Source organism: Myodes glareolus, chromosome 15, assembly GCF_982192425.1.
Source record: "Myodes glareolus chromosome 15, mMyoGla1.1, whole genome shotgun sequence".
Taxonomy (NCBI): Eukaryota; Metazoa; Chordata; class Mammalia; order Rodentia; family Cricetidae; genus Myodes; species Myodes glareolus.
Genome location: NC_142040.1, coordinates 68251485 through 68266364, shown reverse-complemented (window position 1 = coordinate 68266364; position 14880 = coordinate 68251485). Strand labels below are relative to the sequence as shown.

Below are 14880 nucleotides of genomic sequence, written 5' to 3'. Positions count from 1 at the left end.
ACTAGAAGTCTCTTCATAAGCACAGCATATATAGAGCGATGTGGCTCTGCCTTTTCTGATTATCAAAGAAAGCCATAGCATTGACAGATAAGAGTCTGAGCCATGAGTCACTGAGATATGGTGCTAATAGGTGTGACCAAAAATTGGAACAATAAGTTTGTGAAAAGACTTTGTTATTACACAAAACTTCTATCTTACTTAGGATTCCAAACAAAACCTGTAAAACATTCAACTGTTTCTCCCCCTCCCCATATTTTTTGGAGGGGATCTATAGAGAAATACAACATGAAGTATATAAATGTGCTCAAGAGGAAATCACCTGGAGTTCATTTTGACTTTCTTTATTTTTAATCCAGATCTTGCCTTGAATCTGTGGATCAATTAGCAGAGGATAGCGAGATGCTTTTGTGACAATAATCCCATTCTGGATAGACAGATCGTCGTTTGGAAGGCCTTGTAGATTCCATTCACTGATAGTAGGGGCATCAATCAACATCTCATTAAGATTTAGATCATTCCCAAATGGAATTTTACGGGCTTTCATTTCCTTCTTCCAATCATTTAGCAGCAGATCTCGAAACTCTTGGTTAAATGGACCAGAATATGACAGAAAAGCTGTTGCCAGCAGCACATCCCCTAAAATGGAAAGCAAGCACCCCTAAAATATTCTGTGACCATCCATACAATTGTGTAAGTCACTAAAATTGAAAAAACATAGTATGAAACTGCAACTATTCTTTTAAGCTAAATTACACAAATCTACCAGTAAGCATGGGCTACACATGGTTTGATAAATAAGTGTGAGTTTGATTGAAGTTGAACAGGGTATAATTTTCCAATTGAGAAACAACTGTCAGAATTCAAGCATTGGGTCATCATAACTTTGTTGTAAGAGAGTGACCTCTAGAAAGGAAAGTGGAGAAAAATGTTTAGCTCAATAAAAAACAATTAAAAAAATAAAATCCAGAGAAGACAGTCTTCATCAAAATGCCCTTGATCAATATTCCCACACTTATCAAAGCATTTGAAAGTGAACTACAAAGAAGTGTGAAGGTCATTAACCCATTAAATCAGAATACATATGTACCAGACAATTATCTGTCTCCTTGAAATTTTACTAGACACACAAACACATAGAGGAATTTGAAACAAGCGAGTGTTGTTTGTTTAAAGCTTAAGGCTTCTGACTCCATTGCAGTTGACACACAGTCTCATTAATAAAAGAAGTTACAGACCTACAAGTCGTTTAGTTTGTGCAGCAAACTCTTTGCTTTGCTCCGTCCATCGTTCCTTTTCACCTGCCAAGCCACTGATGAGCGCGGACGCTGTCTGCATTTTATGCCTGCATCGCTCCGCATCTTCAAGCAAGGTCTGAAGAAGGTCAAAGCCAGAAGGAAATGTTTACTCAGAAAAAAAGTAGCTTCTAGGTCACATGTGTAGCTTTAAAGCATTTATTGTCTACCTATCTTGGGACATGGAAGGCCCATTTCACACAAACACAGATTCTATCCCCAAGTGTTTGTGTTGGCCCCATTCTGTCTCTAGTTCTCTATCCAGCACCTTGAACCCAGCAACCAAATCCTCTCAAATGTCACTAACAGAAGATGATGGACATTCCAGTCACTCACTAGTACAGTCACACAGGGTAGCATCACGCAGCACAAAATATGTAAAGAATATAAATTCTCAGGAAAATGCAATTAAGAATATCTCTCATGCTGAACCCTGGGGTCATCCATGCTTTGTCTAAAGCAACACTTCATTTCACATCAGAAAAATCTTAGATCACCTTCTCCTTATTGTACTTCAAGGGATCTGTGTAAATCTCAGCCTCATTTAACTTATATGTATGTTTTGGCCTTTCCTTGAGTCAGAAGAAGAACTTTAAAGAAGACTTCCATACATTACTGCAAATCAGAACCCAATCTCATCCCCAGTTTCTGGTTCTGATGATGGAACACAGGGCCTCAGGCATGCTAGGTATGTACTGTGCCATTGAACTACACTCCCAGCACAAACACTTCTTGGAGTCTATGTTTAAGAGATGACTGCTAGCACTACATGTGAAAGCAGAGGAAACAAAGTACAAGCAAAAGGTGTATATCAGTAGATGTCCATCTACAGCAAGCCCATACTGTACATTTTATAGGATAAGTTTAATGGGAATATCTATAACAGTATGGAAAGTTCAAACTGTTCAATGCTTTTCTTTAGTGGGATCACTTCAACCACCATTTAAATTATTATAGGGTGCTGATATAAGTACTCTAAACTGATTAAAACTATCTTGCAAGTTTTTATAACCGAAAACGTTCGCAATATTTTATGAAGTTAATACCTTCGATAATAAAACAGTTGGCACTGAGGGCTCTGTTTTTAAATGGGCTTAAAGTATATGCAAAATATGCAGCATATGTTCTGGTCCAAGAGCCAAGTATTATTTATAGTCCTCTCTGGGACTGCCTAAATACATTTTCTGTAATGAATAGACTGCTGTTGTAAGAATAACACAATACAGTGTCTGGCAAAAGGGAGATACTTAACCCAATTGTTTTCACCTTCCTTCTGGAGTTTTTTCTTCCCCTTTAGTGAATGAAAAATAACCCAAAATCCACTTCTACAGCATAACCCTCTACATATGTCCATTCGCCTCCTCCCAAGAATAAAGATACCAGCTGTATGGTGTTTGGCTCCATGTAACTATTTAAAACAATGTTTTCAATTGAAAGATATTCTTAATTACATTTTCTCATCCCTACTTGTATGCAGCCAATTTAAAAAAATTCTAGGCCTTCCCTGCCTGTTCTTGGTCTCTCAGTACTCAGTCTTCTCTAGATGCTGCAACATAGGCCAAGAGCAGTTTGTGATACAGAAAGGCAGACTGTTCCTGTGGTCTCAACTAAAGGTCGGGTACAGAATCCCCTTGGTTCAGCTTTGTGGTCTAGTTTCTCCTAACCAGTCGGTAAGCTGGTTCATTCTTCAGAAGGCCAGAGAAATTGGGCCCTACAACAAAGTACTGTGTCCTTTGAGGACAGTAGCCAGGGCACTCTTTGATGGAACCACGCAGGCCTAGGTTACAATGAACTGCATACTAGAGCCCTTTTGGGAGGTCCACGAACCCCTGTCAGCTTCACCCAGTCCTAGGAATGATGAAAACGTGGCAGAAATGAGTGAGGGTTATTTGGAAGGTCATGGCAGAAAAACTCAAGACTAATTTTTTTTTTAACTTAAAGAAATTTGAAATTTGTTGAAACTCAAGTTTTCAAGCTTTGGTCATATTTTTACAGTAGGAGTTCTTAGGTGTTCATTTGTCTAAACCAGTGGTTCTCAAATTGTGGGTCATGACCCCTTTGGGGGCCGAACAGCCTTTCCCAGGGGTTACCTAAGACCATGAGAAAGCACAGATATTTATATTGTGATTCATAAAGTAGCAAAATTACAGGGCTGAAGTAGCAATAAAATAATGTTATGGTTGGGATAACCACAACATGGGGAACTGTGTCAAGGGTTTGCAGCATTAGGAAAAGTGAGACCCGCTGCTCTCGGCCAACAACAGATGCTCCAGAACAGCAGTAAGAGCAAGGACTCGGTTGAGTAAATGCAACCCTGCTAAAACGTAAACACAATAACAGTAGAAAGGAATCTGTTATTCATGCGTGCTTCTGCATACAAATGACTATCCAGAAAGACAGAAATTCGCGCTCTTCCCATCGGCTTTGTAAAGTGGATCTGAAGCTGCGGTGTTAATCTTCTCCTCGAGCAAGCGAGCTCCCTGGGTATAAATATGCACACCCATGCAGGTGCTACTGACTTACTCCTGTAAACGTCTTTGAAGCTCCCTGGCTTCCAGGAGACTTTGCTCTTTAAGGGAAGCAGTGTATATTCTGCACACAATGAAACCACAGAGTCACGAGCAGGTGTCTTGATCTGGACTGGGGCCACTTCCATAAAATATTCAAAGGAAGAGTCAATACGGCTCCCATCTGCCAAACATGATACAGGGTTCGCAGAGCCAGACTATGTGGGGCTGAAATCTTATGTCATTGGTATGGGGAGGGCTTTAAAAATAGATCTTCTGCAAATATGAAATACACAGGTATTTAAAACAAGGGGAGGAGAATCGTGGAAATGGTTTTGTGACTTAGGCATTCCAGTGTCTTTTCTCTGAATCACTTCATGCATATTCTCTGAATATTAATATGCAAATATCTGCAGAGCCCAACCCAGCCTCCTGTCGCCACAAGACTGTCAGTCTTGGTGACCCAAGCACTCATAGAAACCTGCACGAGTGAGGAACCCCGAGGTTTCAGCTGCATGAACTCTACATTAAATCAACGTGAATTTCAGAAGGAAGGGAGTCTTTAGGGGTACTTTATTTTGTATAATAGATGAACCTAGGTTCTTTCAACAAGTACAAACATCTCTCTTCCCCCACTTCCATGTACCTATCTCTCTCTATCTCTCTGTCTCTGTCTGTTTCTGTCTCTCTCTCTCTCTCCCTCTGTGTGTGTGTGTGTGTGTGCGTGTGTCTGTGTATTGAGAATTTATAGACAATCACTGCAATTAGAACATACTCCTGTGCTCAACTACATCCATGTAGTAGGACAACCTGAAGTCAACATCAAAATACCCCTGTCTACTCAAGGCTTTTACCGACCGGCTGAAACCCAGAATTCTCCCTTGACATCTCTGTGTCTCGCCTACTGTATGAAGTATCTGCCCCACCTAGCTATAAAACTGTTTGAAAGACTAAATGTAGTGGTGCGGGGATCCTGGGATGACCCAGGGTGCACAGGGGTCATCACTATCCACGTGCGTGGGAGACCTGGTATAGTTGTCTCCTACAAGCAGCTTCTGTCAGAGTGGACCAGCCTGAAGCTTATCACCAGCTTTCAGTGTTTGTGAGAACCAAAGTCAACAGATCAGAGAGTGTAGTAGAAACCAGAGACCTCAAGCCAGGGCAATGACTCATTGCAATGGACACTTGCAAGCAAAGCTATATGGACAAAGGAGTTTGCTTCGTGACTCACTGTGTCTCACATGCAGCTTCTTGATGAGATTTTTCTTCCCCTTTACCTCCTTTTGTCTCTTAAATTTTGTTTTATTTGGGGGTTACAGGGACAGAGGAGGGATGCAAAGGAAGGGATGGAGAAATGGAGCCAAGAGCTCAGTGAAGAATCCTGTGCTATGTGCGCATTATACATAAAACATATACATATAAAACATATACATAATACAGATACATAAAACTCCGTGCATTCTTACAGAAAACCAAGCCTTCAGATAAAGAGAGCATAGGAATGAGAGCTCACAGGAGCCAGCTGAAGGGACAGACATCCCTCCCGTGCCACGCCTTGGCTACCTGCTTTTCACTCGTGGCCTGTTCATACTCGGCCTGCACCACATCGAGCTCCGCTTGTTTGTCGTCCAGCTCTGCCTGGGCCTTCTGCAGGTCCTGCATGGCCAGCACGTGGCGATTCTCTTGCACTACCAAGTTGGCCTGCAGGGGACACAGAGTGAAGGCAAAGCAGGAAGTTCCCCAAACACCCACAGTTTAGATGGTAAGAGTTCAACAATGGACATGCTTACGCCCGTGTTTTCTACCTCTACAATCGCCTCTATTTGCATTCATCTGAAACAAACATTAACATGAATTTGTCATCCATGTTTATAAGCCTAAATTAATTATAAACCGTTAGAATGCCAGTCAGCTAATATATTTTCTATAGGCAAAATAGCCTAAAAGTTATTTTAGGCTACAGAGGCCAAAAGACAAAATCAAAACTTTTAAATGTTTGTTTAAAAACCATTTCATAAGCCACTAGCATAGATGACTGGCTAGATTTTTCTTTCAGTGGAGCTGAAATATGAACCCCAGAGAAAAGTTTTTCATTGTTTTGCCTTTTTTGGAGGTCTTCATTTAATGGTTCCAGTTCCCTATTCTTAAAATAGCCAGAAAATTATTCATTATTATGTTTGCATGGAAAACTTGGAAAGAGTGCCATGTACTTCTCATGACCAATCTTGTGCTATGCGGGAATCTAACAGTGATGATATTCGCCGTGATGTCAGTGAGCATGACATCAATTATTTGCTCTGAGATTCTCTGATGTGAATGAGTCTTTGATCCTTTACAGAGTTCTGGGATCCTGGGACTCACCTTCTCCATTCTGAGCATCCCCTTGGTACTCTTGATTATTTCATTATAGCTGTTTCATTTCTTGGGTAGCTGACACATACAAGGGAGTTTTGGCTTATGGTTGGGAAAGATCAAATTTACGAAACCAAAATCAAGCCCCAAGAGATGGCCTTTAAGACATGAATATTAGAGTTTGCGTATTTAAGATGTCCTCACCGCTCTGCTCAAAACTGAGTGTCTTTTTAAGAGTGATGATGAATATTGAAATGATGTACATAAATTCAGGGACTTGGGGAAAGAAAGGCTTAGTCTCAAGATCACTTTACCTTACAAATAGCTGACATTCTTGCCTGAGATGCAAAGAAGTGAAAGGAAAAGGCTATATCTTCCTTCATCAAAAAGCAGCAATTTCTGACCCCAGTGTCTATATCTTAACCCTATCTTGTTCATAGGATTCCTTTGTTTAAGGTCTTGAACATTGTTGGGAAGTTCTGTGCTATTATTATTATTCTTGTTTTATTTTTAAGCAACTCACAACAGACTCAGTATCTTCACAGAGAAGTGGTTCATGCTAAAATCTCCTGCACCTTCAGATTTGGGTATAGAAGAAAGAAACACCCTTGTCTCTGTCTCTCAGAATCTCACTCTCCCTATGGATCTGAGGACAAAGACACTGGCTGCCAAGGCACCTGAGCTGCTGTGCAAAGGTGGGACCAATTAATCCAGAGGCTTCCCAGTCAAGGTTCACACAGCTCCTGCTCCCTCTAGGAGTCCTACCTTCAGAGGCAGCACCTCCTTGTTTATAGAAAAAAAGGAAGCCATGGCTTTGGTCCAGGAACAAAGACCAGCTACATTCCCACATACGCGTTTGGCAGTCTCGATGTTGTAGTCAGCCATTTCAAAGTAAGGATTCAAAAATTCTATCACTTCTTCATTGATCGTGTCTTTGGGGAATTGCTGTGGAAGAAAAGAGTAAATCGTGTCAGAATCTTTATTCTATGGGTATATCCAAACTCACATTCTGTGCTCAGCATAACTGGAACTAGTAAGCTGGATGAATGGTACGGCTTTTTGTCAGGGTCTCCGGGTATTGGATGAAAGTCTTACAACTGAAAGCATATTGTGGAGTGATTGCAGAAGTCTGCCAGCAAGCAATCTGTTCTGGCAGGGAAGACACAAGCCTGCTTAAATATATTGGGATCCAGCAAAAGAGTAAAGTATTTAGGTGGTGAACACTAATAGGGTTACTAGAATTTCAAAAGCAATAATTTTTTCCCATTAATCCTAAATAGGTGAATTATAAAACCATAATATCAACAATGAGAAACAAACACATGCATCTATATTCAGGCTAAGGACCTATAGATTTAGCATTTATCAGCAACTAAATGCTTAATAGATCCTGACAGAAGTCCTATTAAGCTCACATGAAATGTGAAAGTAATAATGTGGACACTGCACCTTGAGAATGATGAATTAATTTTTAAACATAGAACTATCACAAATATGAGAGAATTATTATCTCCTGGAGAAATATAAGTTTAAAACACAGCAGAAATGGATTTAGAATGCCTTCCTGCATCCGGAAAGGAAGTTCAGCCAAAGATGAAACTGGATGTTTAATAGATAGTTTTCCTCTTCTAAAAGGATGATTGTTTTCCAAGCAGAAATAAATATTTAAAAAATCCCATGCAACTAATAATTGCATGGAATAAACCTTCATAGAACATGGATAGCAGAGTAGAACCCCTTTCATTTAGGCCTTGCTTATCACAAGTTTCTTTTGTGAGACTTAGAAAACAGTGGGAACAGAGCTCCCATAAGCAGTGAATTCTTCATCATATGCACAAGGGAAAAGTCTGGAGTCACCCACAAGGAATCTATACAAAGTCCAGTTACACAGCTGTGTGGTCTCCCGTGTTTCATATAGTCTTACATAGTCTCACTGTCACTTGTCCACATAACTGGACAAGTCCAGGGTCCACTAGTGTCACAAGCTACTCACTGCCATAGCAGGTAGAAGGCACCTTACAGTGTCATGGATTCAGCAGCCACATGAATGATGCTGAACTAAAAACTGAAGGAAAGGTGGTGCCAAAGTCGCAGCTTGTGAAATGAGCAGGGGTTGGGTATCCCAATCAGTTGTCTCGAGACCTAAATCTGGGAGATAAGACAGTATAACTTCTAGAAGGAAAGGTAAGACGATTTGTTCTTCCTCGGGGGGAAGCCAAGACCTAAACGGAACACCAAAAGTGCTATTAAGTAGAATATCAATAAAAAGTCCTATATTAAAATTAAGAACTCATGCTTAGCAAAAGACAGTATTAATAAAATGAACAATTAAGCCAAGAAGCAACAGGAGATATCTACAGCATTCATAAACTATTTGAATCCAACGGGCAAACAGCATTAGCAATGGGCTGTGGAAATGGTTCATTACTTAAGAGTACTTGCTGCTGTGGCAAAGGATCCCAGTTCCTAACAACCACCTGATGGCTCACAGCCATCTGCAAGTCCTGTTCCAAATGTTAGACTTTGTTTCTGGTCTCTGTAGGTACCGACACATACATACATACATACATACATACAAGCAAACACTCCACTCATACACATAAAGTAAAAGCATCTACAAAACACTCCCACACCGAAGGCTAGGGGAACATTGCAGAAGAGGGCAAGACATATTGTGAAAAGAAAAAGAAGCAGAAAGTTTTCTGTGAGATCATATCTCCTCAGAATGCCAGACATTACACCCATAAAGTCTTACCCACATGAATGCCCAAATGTGGGCTGAGCAAGGAGAACACCAATAGATATGCTAACGTAGACAAGGAAGAAGCACCATAAGGCCTCCTCAACACTGCACGAAGAACTACAGGCAGCTAAGGAAGGCTGAGAGGGGGAGAAACAGTCTTCCTGGGGGAAGATCCTTCCAATTTCTTATCCAGTACTGAATGGTTAGCCTGAAAACACATTATACAGATAACACTATACAGACTAAGCAAGTTTGTGTTTAGGAATATATGTGTATATACATATATGCATGTAAATTAATGAAAATGAGACTGAGAACTTGGAGGAAAGCGAGAGGGGGTCAATGAGAGGGTTTGGAGGGAAGAAAAGGAATGGAGAGATGATGCAATTATAAGTTCAAAAAAGAAAAGAAATAATTAAAGTGAGAGAAGGGTCCAAATACTCACTTAACACAGAAATTCCTGAAAGGTTCACAAACCCACCAAGAGATTTTCAGCATCATTGGCTGTCAGTGAAATACAAATTAAAAACAAAAAGAAGCCGCTACCACCAAACACACAAGGATAGTGAAGAGCAGGAAATACGGCAGATGTGGAGCACCGCACAGTGTGCCTTAGTGCTGAGTGGGCAAAACGGCGGGACTTTTTTAAAAACTCTTTTCCACAGTCTACAAAAATGAATTAAAAGTGTATAATCTATGACTCAGAAATCCTACTCCTGAAAATACGACAAACAGAAATACATACATACAGCCCCCCAAATATCCTGTGCATCAGTACAGACAGCAGATTCAAATGTAATAGCCAAAACTTAGTAACAACCCAAAGAATTGCTTTTACTACAATGGTCCGGTAGACAAATGTAAACATATTCCAAAGGGTCTTATGGAAAATTATGGTAAACATTTCAGAAAATGAAGCACTGATTGATAAGCCTATTTAAAGCCTGTTGCATACATTCACAATTAAACAATTTTAATTAAAATAAAGGTAGCCTATGGTCAGAACTCAGTTTTACTGACTCTCCGAGGCTTCCTATCACCTACAATTTGTAGGGCATTGGTGCTCACAGCCCCTGTATGGTGTATTGTTACAGGAGGCCATGATTATAAGAAATAATGCCTTCTTATTTCTGTGCCACCAGCATCATTTTTGGAATTTGAAACTGGTCTTTCTGGGAGTAATTATACTATGCAAAGACTAATAGCCAATGTCTTTGCTCCTTTCTTATTTTCCTCCTCCAAATAAAATCTAATTATTATAGCCTTACCACACAGCACTGAACATTCATATACTGGAAAGCTCTAACTAAAAAGGAACAGAAAGTTGCCTTTTGCCACAACAGAAATAAATCTCGCCTATACAGTGAATAAAGGTCAAAGCAAAGTGTCGTTTGTGACTTTGCATGTGTTAATTTCCACACAGACAATGAAGATGAATAGGAGAAAATAACAATAGTGACTTTATGGAAGGTAATTGACTGGGTTTAAATATGAGAGAGAGTCTAAATATATGTATTTTGCTTTTAGTGATGATTAACTAATAAGTATATACACACTCATCAAGTGGTGTACTTAAAATGTGTACATTAGAAATACAACATTAGAAATACAACAAAATAAAAAATCGACAAATGACTCCTCCAGTAGTACTGCTGTGGACATTAAACTGTAAATATGAACACAGAGTGGATCCTTGGTTTCTATAGACTCCAAAGACAACCCCAATACATTCATGAGAAATACCATGTCTGTACTAAACATGTACAGACTTCTTTCTTGTCATTTTCCCCTAAGCAATACATTATAACAAACTGGACATGGCGACACATGCTTCTATTCCAGCCCTGGAGAGACTGAGGCAGGAAGATCATGAGTTCAGGTAGGCTATAGAGTGAGATATAGATCATCTAACAACAAGGGCAGAATGTATAGCAACCATCTATGCGACATTTACACTGTGTTAGGATCATAAATAATCAAGCAGTCATTTACAGCATACCGGAGGCTGTACAAGGGTATAAACAATGCCTATGTCATTTTACATAAGCAACCTGAGCATCCTCACCTTTCTGTGTCCACTGAGAGTCCTGAAAATAGTGAGAGATTATAGTGAGAAATATTATAGTGAGAAAAAATTATAGTGAGAAAATAGTGAGAAATACTGCATTTGTATTTATATGCAGTCAGTACCTACATCTACTTAGTCTCATTAGAACAACTTGATCACTTTTTTTTGGAGTATGCGTGTCAACATAGCTGAACATAGCCAGAAAAGATCTCATACTCATGCCTTACGTGTGAAAGGGAAAATTCTATTACAAGAGTACTCACACGCTTCTTTAAAATATATATGTAGAATGAGTTACTTTTAGAAATGAATTCTATCAAAAGATTCAACCAACTGGGTCCCCCTCCTAGTCCATTAGTGCTGAAAGGCTAACCTGTAGGTTCTGGAGAAAGTTCCCTGCCGTCATCAATTTTAAAGATTCCTGCCAGGAAGGCACAGTGCAGCTTTTTTCCAGGTCAATTTTCACTGGGTTGACCTTCCTCTGAAACAGCAGCAGCACACAGTCCATGATCCGCATGATGAGGTGAGGGGGTCTGCCCAGTGTGCGCACTGTGGCGATGTCAGAGGGCTTGATGGTCTGCGGGATAGGAGGGGGGATCATTCAAGCTTAGAGAAGCAGTTCAAACAAGCTGTCATGAATACATGCTACTATTTCAACAGAGGACAGGTAACACGTTTAAACTAAGAACCATAAGGTACAGATGCATATTTATACCCAAAGAAATGAATGTCCTACAAAGTCAAAATTCTACACAATTCTTTTATAATTTTTTTTAATTAGCTTAAAAACCTCCAAAGTTTCATTGTTCTGTTCTAAGCTATTTTATTTTTCACTCTCTAACGGGAATGGTATGTGCATGCCAGTGTAGGTGTCCCTCTATCACCAGATTCCTCTAGAGCTAGAGTTGAGAAGTTCTGATCCACCCAATGGGTGTGATAGCAATGGAAAGAAGTCGTCTACAAGAACAGCACGGGCTCTAAACCACTGAGCCATTTCTTCACACCCTAGTTACAGGTTCCTTAAAAGCGCTTTCCATATACTGCACTTTGGTTAACCCTTGCCATTCCTAGCTCCCTCCTCTCCCCAATTCTTCCTTTTGAACATCCACACACCCAGAAATCCACCTCCCACATTCATATAATACATATTCCATAGGCTCCCCACTTTATTCCCTTAAAACCTCAGCTTTTAATAAGTGAAACTGGAAATGTTTATATTTAGTGAGGTATCCCGGGCTTAGAAAGGCCTGTACTGTATATTCATACACTCTCAGATTCAGATGCTAGCTGATGATTTTTATATATGTACTTATGTAGGATTGGGGTGTGCAGAGGCCAAGTTTTTACAGTTCTAACGAGCAGTAAGAGGAGAGAAATGTTGGTCAGCAGATAAGGAGTTGTGACTTCCCTAAAAGTGTACAGACTTTGTTTTTTTTTGTAAGTACTCTAAAACAAGATACTCAGCACTTAAGTAGTTATCCGGATTTGAAATGAGGAAAAACTACTGTATTCGTGGTGGTTTTTCGCTCGTTAGCTATGTAGGTCAAGAATCTGTCTCTCTCTAAATCTACGCAGTCTGTCACAGGGGACTGACACCAGAGGGCAGCCTTGGGGCTGACAGATTAAATAATTAGAGGTTTCTTAGCTGAGAACTGACCTTTAAATGAAGGGACTTGGGCAATCCGCATTTCACCCAGATCTCAGGAAGATTCTATTCCAATTCTAGCACAGATATTCTTATGCAGCAAATTACTTAGCAATCAGCCTCTTTTTGCTTGGTAACACCAACCCCCTCCCCGAACTTTTTATAAAATCAGTATTGGGGGAAAAGATGAGTCTAACACAGGCTTGCTTCTAAGACACACAGTGCACACACCTGTGTGCCTGTGTCTGAAAGGCTCCCGTCTCATCTACAGCTCCTGTCACAAGAAGAACTTCCTCTGAAGATGGAGGACCCACTCACACTGTACATGGTGGTTCACTGTGAAGAGATGGGTTTCAACCTACAAACGTTTCTGACAGTTAAGCAGCTAGGAAAGGAAACTGGAGGTAAAGAACTGAAAATGCCAGACCCTTATTTGAGGGTAAGAGAGCGACAGCCAGTGGGGAATTAGGAATTGAGTTACACTTCTACAAAAATGCATCAATTACATATGTTGACAATTGTGCTCCGATGTCAGGTTCTCGTGTAAAGGAGATGCTACTGATGCTGTACCTAGAGACCAACATGTTTCAGATAACTATGGAATTCTATTTTCTGTAGGTGCAGTCATATGACTACGATATAAGACTCTATACGTACAGCAATATGAATGATTGGTCATTTGAACTTACTTTATTCTTGCTGACATCTAGTTAAAGTCTGATTAAACATTAAGGCAGGAAGGGATACATTCTTCTTTAAGTGATGTATTTAATTATTTTATGTGTATGGATGCCTGTATCTATGTATGCGCACGACTACTTGCATGCCTACCTCCCGCAGAGGTCAAAAGAGGGAGTTGAATTCCCAGGACTGAAACTATGGATAGTAATGAGCCACTGTGTGGGTACTGGGAATTGAACCGGCTATCTCTTCGGTCCCATGGGACATACTCTTTGCTGTTGGCTTTTTTTCAGATTGATATAACCTGAGACTGCAATGTTAGAGTCTACTTGGATCTGGAGTTTTCTTAGGACAGATTGATGATATCACATTTCAAGATCTCAGAAACATAAAAACTGAGTAAGAAACAGATAGGATCAATAAAGGAAATGATAAAATTCTCTTTTTATACATGCTCCTGTGGTTGGATGCTAAGTGTCTTCCAAATAGTCGTGATTAGTACCCAGGACGATACTGTTGGAATATGAGGGGAAGTTTGTGGAGGTAAATCACAGGAGAAAACCATTATGGAGTCCTGCCCTTTCGAAGGGGATAATGAGACTTCAGATCCTTCCCTCTTCTTTTGCTTCCTGTCCATGAAGTGAGCAGCTCTGCTCCATGTGCCCCAGCCATATGATGCTGCCTCACACCAGACTCAAAACACTAAAACTATAAGTGAAAACAAGCCTTGTCTTTTCAGTCATGAATTACCTCCAGCATTTTGTTATAGTAACGCGAGCTGACTGACAGCTTACTTCTGCTTCCACATACGTCTACACCAATGACTATATGATGCAGAATATTTTAGCTGTAGAGAACTGCAACTTAGAGGGATACTGGAAACATTCGACAATGTGAAAAGAAGATGCCAACTCTTAACTCTTAGGGAAAAGCTGGCCTTCTTTTTAAAAAACAATTCCTGAGATGCTTTAAGATCTAGTCCTATGATTGCAGGAACCCTGAATGCAACACGGGTTTAAAGTTCTGGTTCCATGCCCTTCTTATCCTTCCTATGCTGATCAAAGATTCTCTCATTACAGCCAAAGTGACATAATTGTTGCACAGGAAAGCCTGCCATGTCCACAGATCTTAGGGGCTAAAGACCCAGGAGAGCTTGAAGGATGGAGGAGGAGAGTTTAGCCAGAACACAGGAAAGTGAGAAGCAATTAGAGAACACACTTTCAAGGCAAGTATAGTATAGAAAGCCAGAGGAAAAGAGAAGGCAATATCTTTATTATCTCAATAGACATGAAAAGCATGTAACATTTGCTATTGTTGTTCATAATACTGGGAATTAACCCAAAAGCTTCATGTATTCCAAGCAAGCACTCTATGGCTAAAGTATACCATTGGGTCAGAAATGCCTAAAGAAAATAAACACCTTTGGATGTTTAATCCAAAATAGACTTGGATTAAAAAGGATTTGGAAATTTCTCAAGCACCGTGATAAGAAAGTGGTAAGGGAACAGACTCTCATTATCACAAAATGATCCGTGCCCAACTGAGGTCATCTAACTCGAGCTAGCAGTATACAGCATAATTCTGGGTTGTTT

General features: G+C 40.1%; 1 protein-coding gene across 1 annotated transcript in view; it reads right to left on the bottom strand.

Moving 5' to 3' along the window:
- The window catches only part of Dnah5 (dynein axonemal heavy chain 5), a 287252-nt gene that overhangs the window by 53264 nt on the left and 219108 nt on the right, over nucleotides 1–14880 (bottom strand). The window contains exons 60-64 of the mRNA XM_087897036.1: nucleotides 11336–11539; nucleotides 6917–7096; nucleotides 5363–5500; nucleotides 1236–1371; nucleotides 320–636 (exon numbers count right to left, since the gene is read on the bottom strand). Coding sequence (XP_087753162.1) covers nucleotides 320–636; nucleotides 1236–1371; nucleotides 5363–5500; nucleotides 6917–7096; nucleotides 11336–11539 — 975 coding nt within the window. The remainder of the gene's footprint in view (nucleotides 1–319; nucleotides 637–1235; nucleotides 1372–5362; nucleotides 5501–6916; nucleotides 7097–11335; nucleotides 11540–14880) is intronic.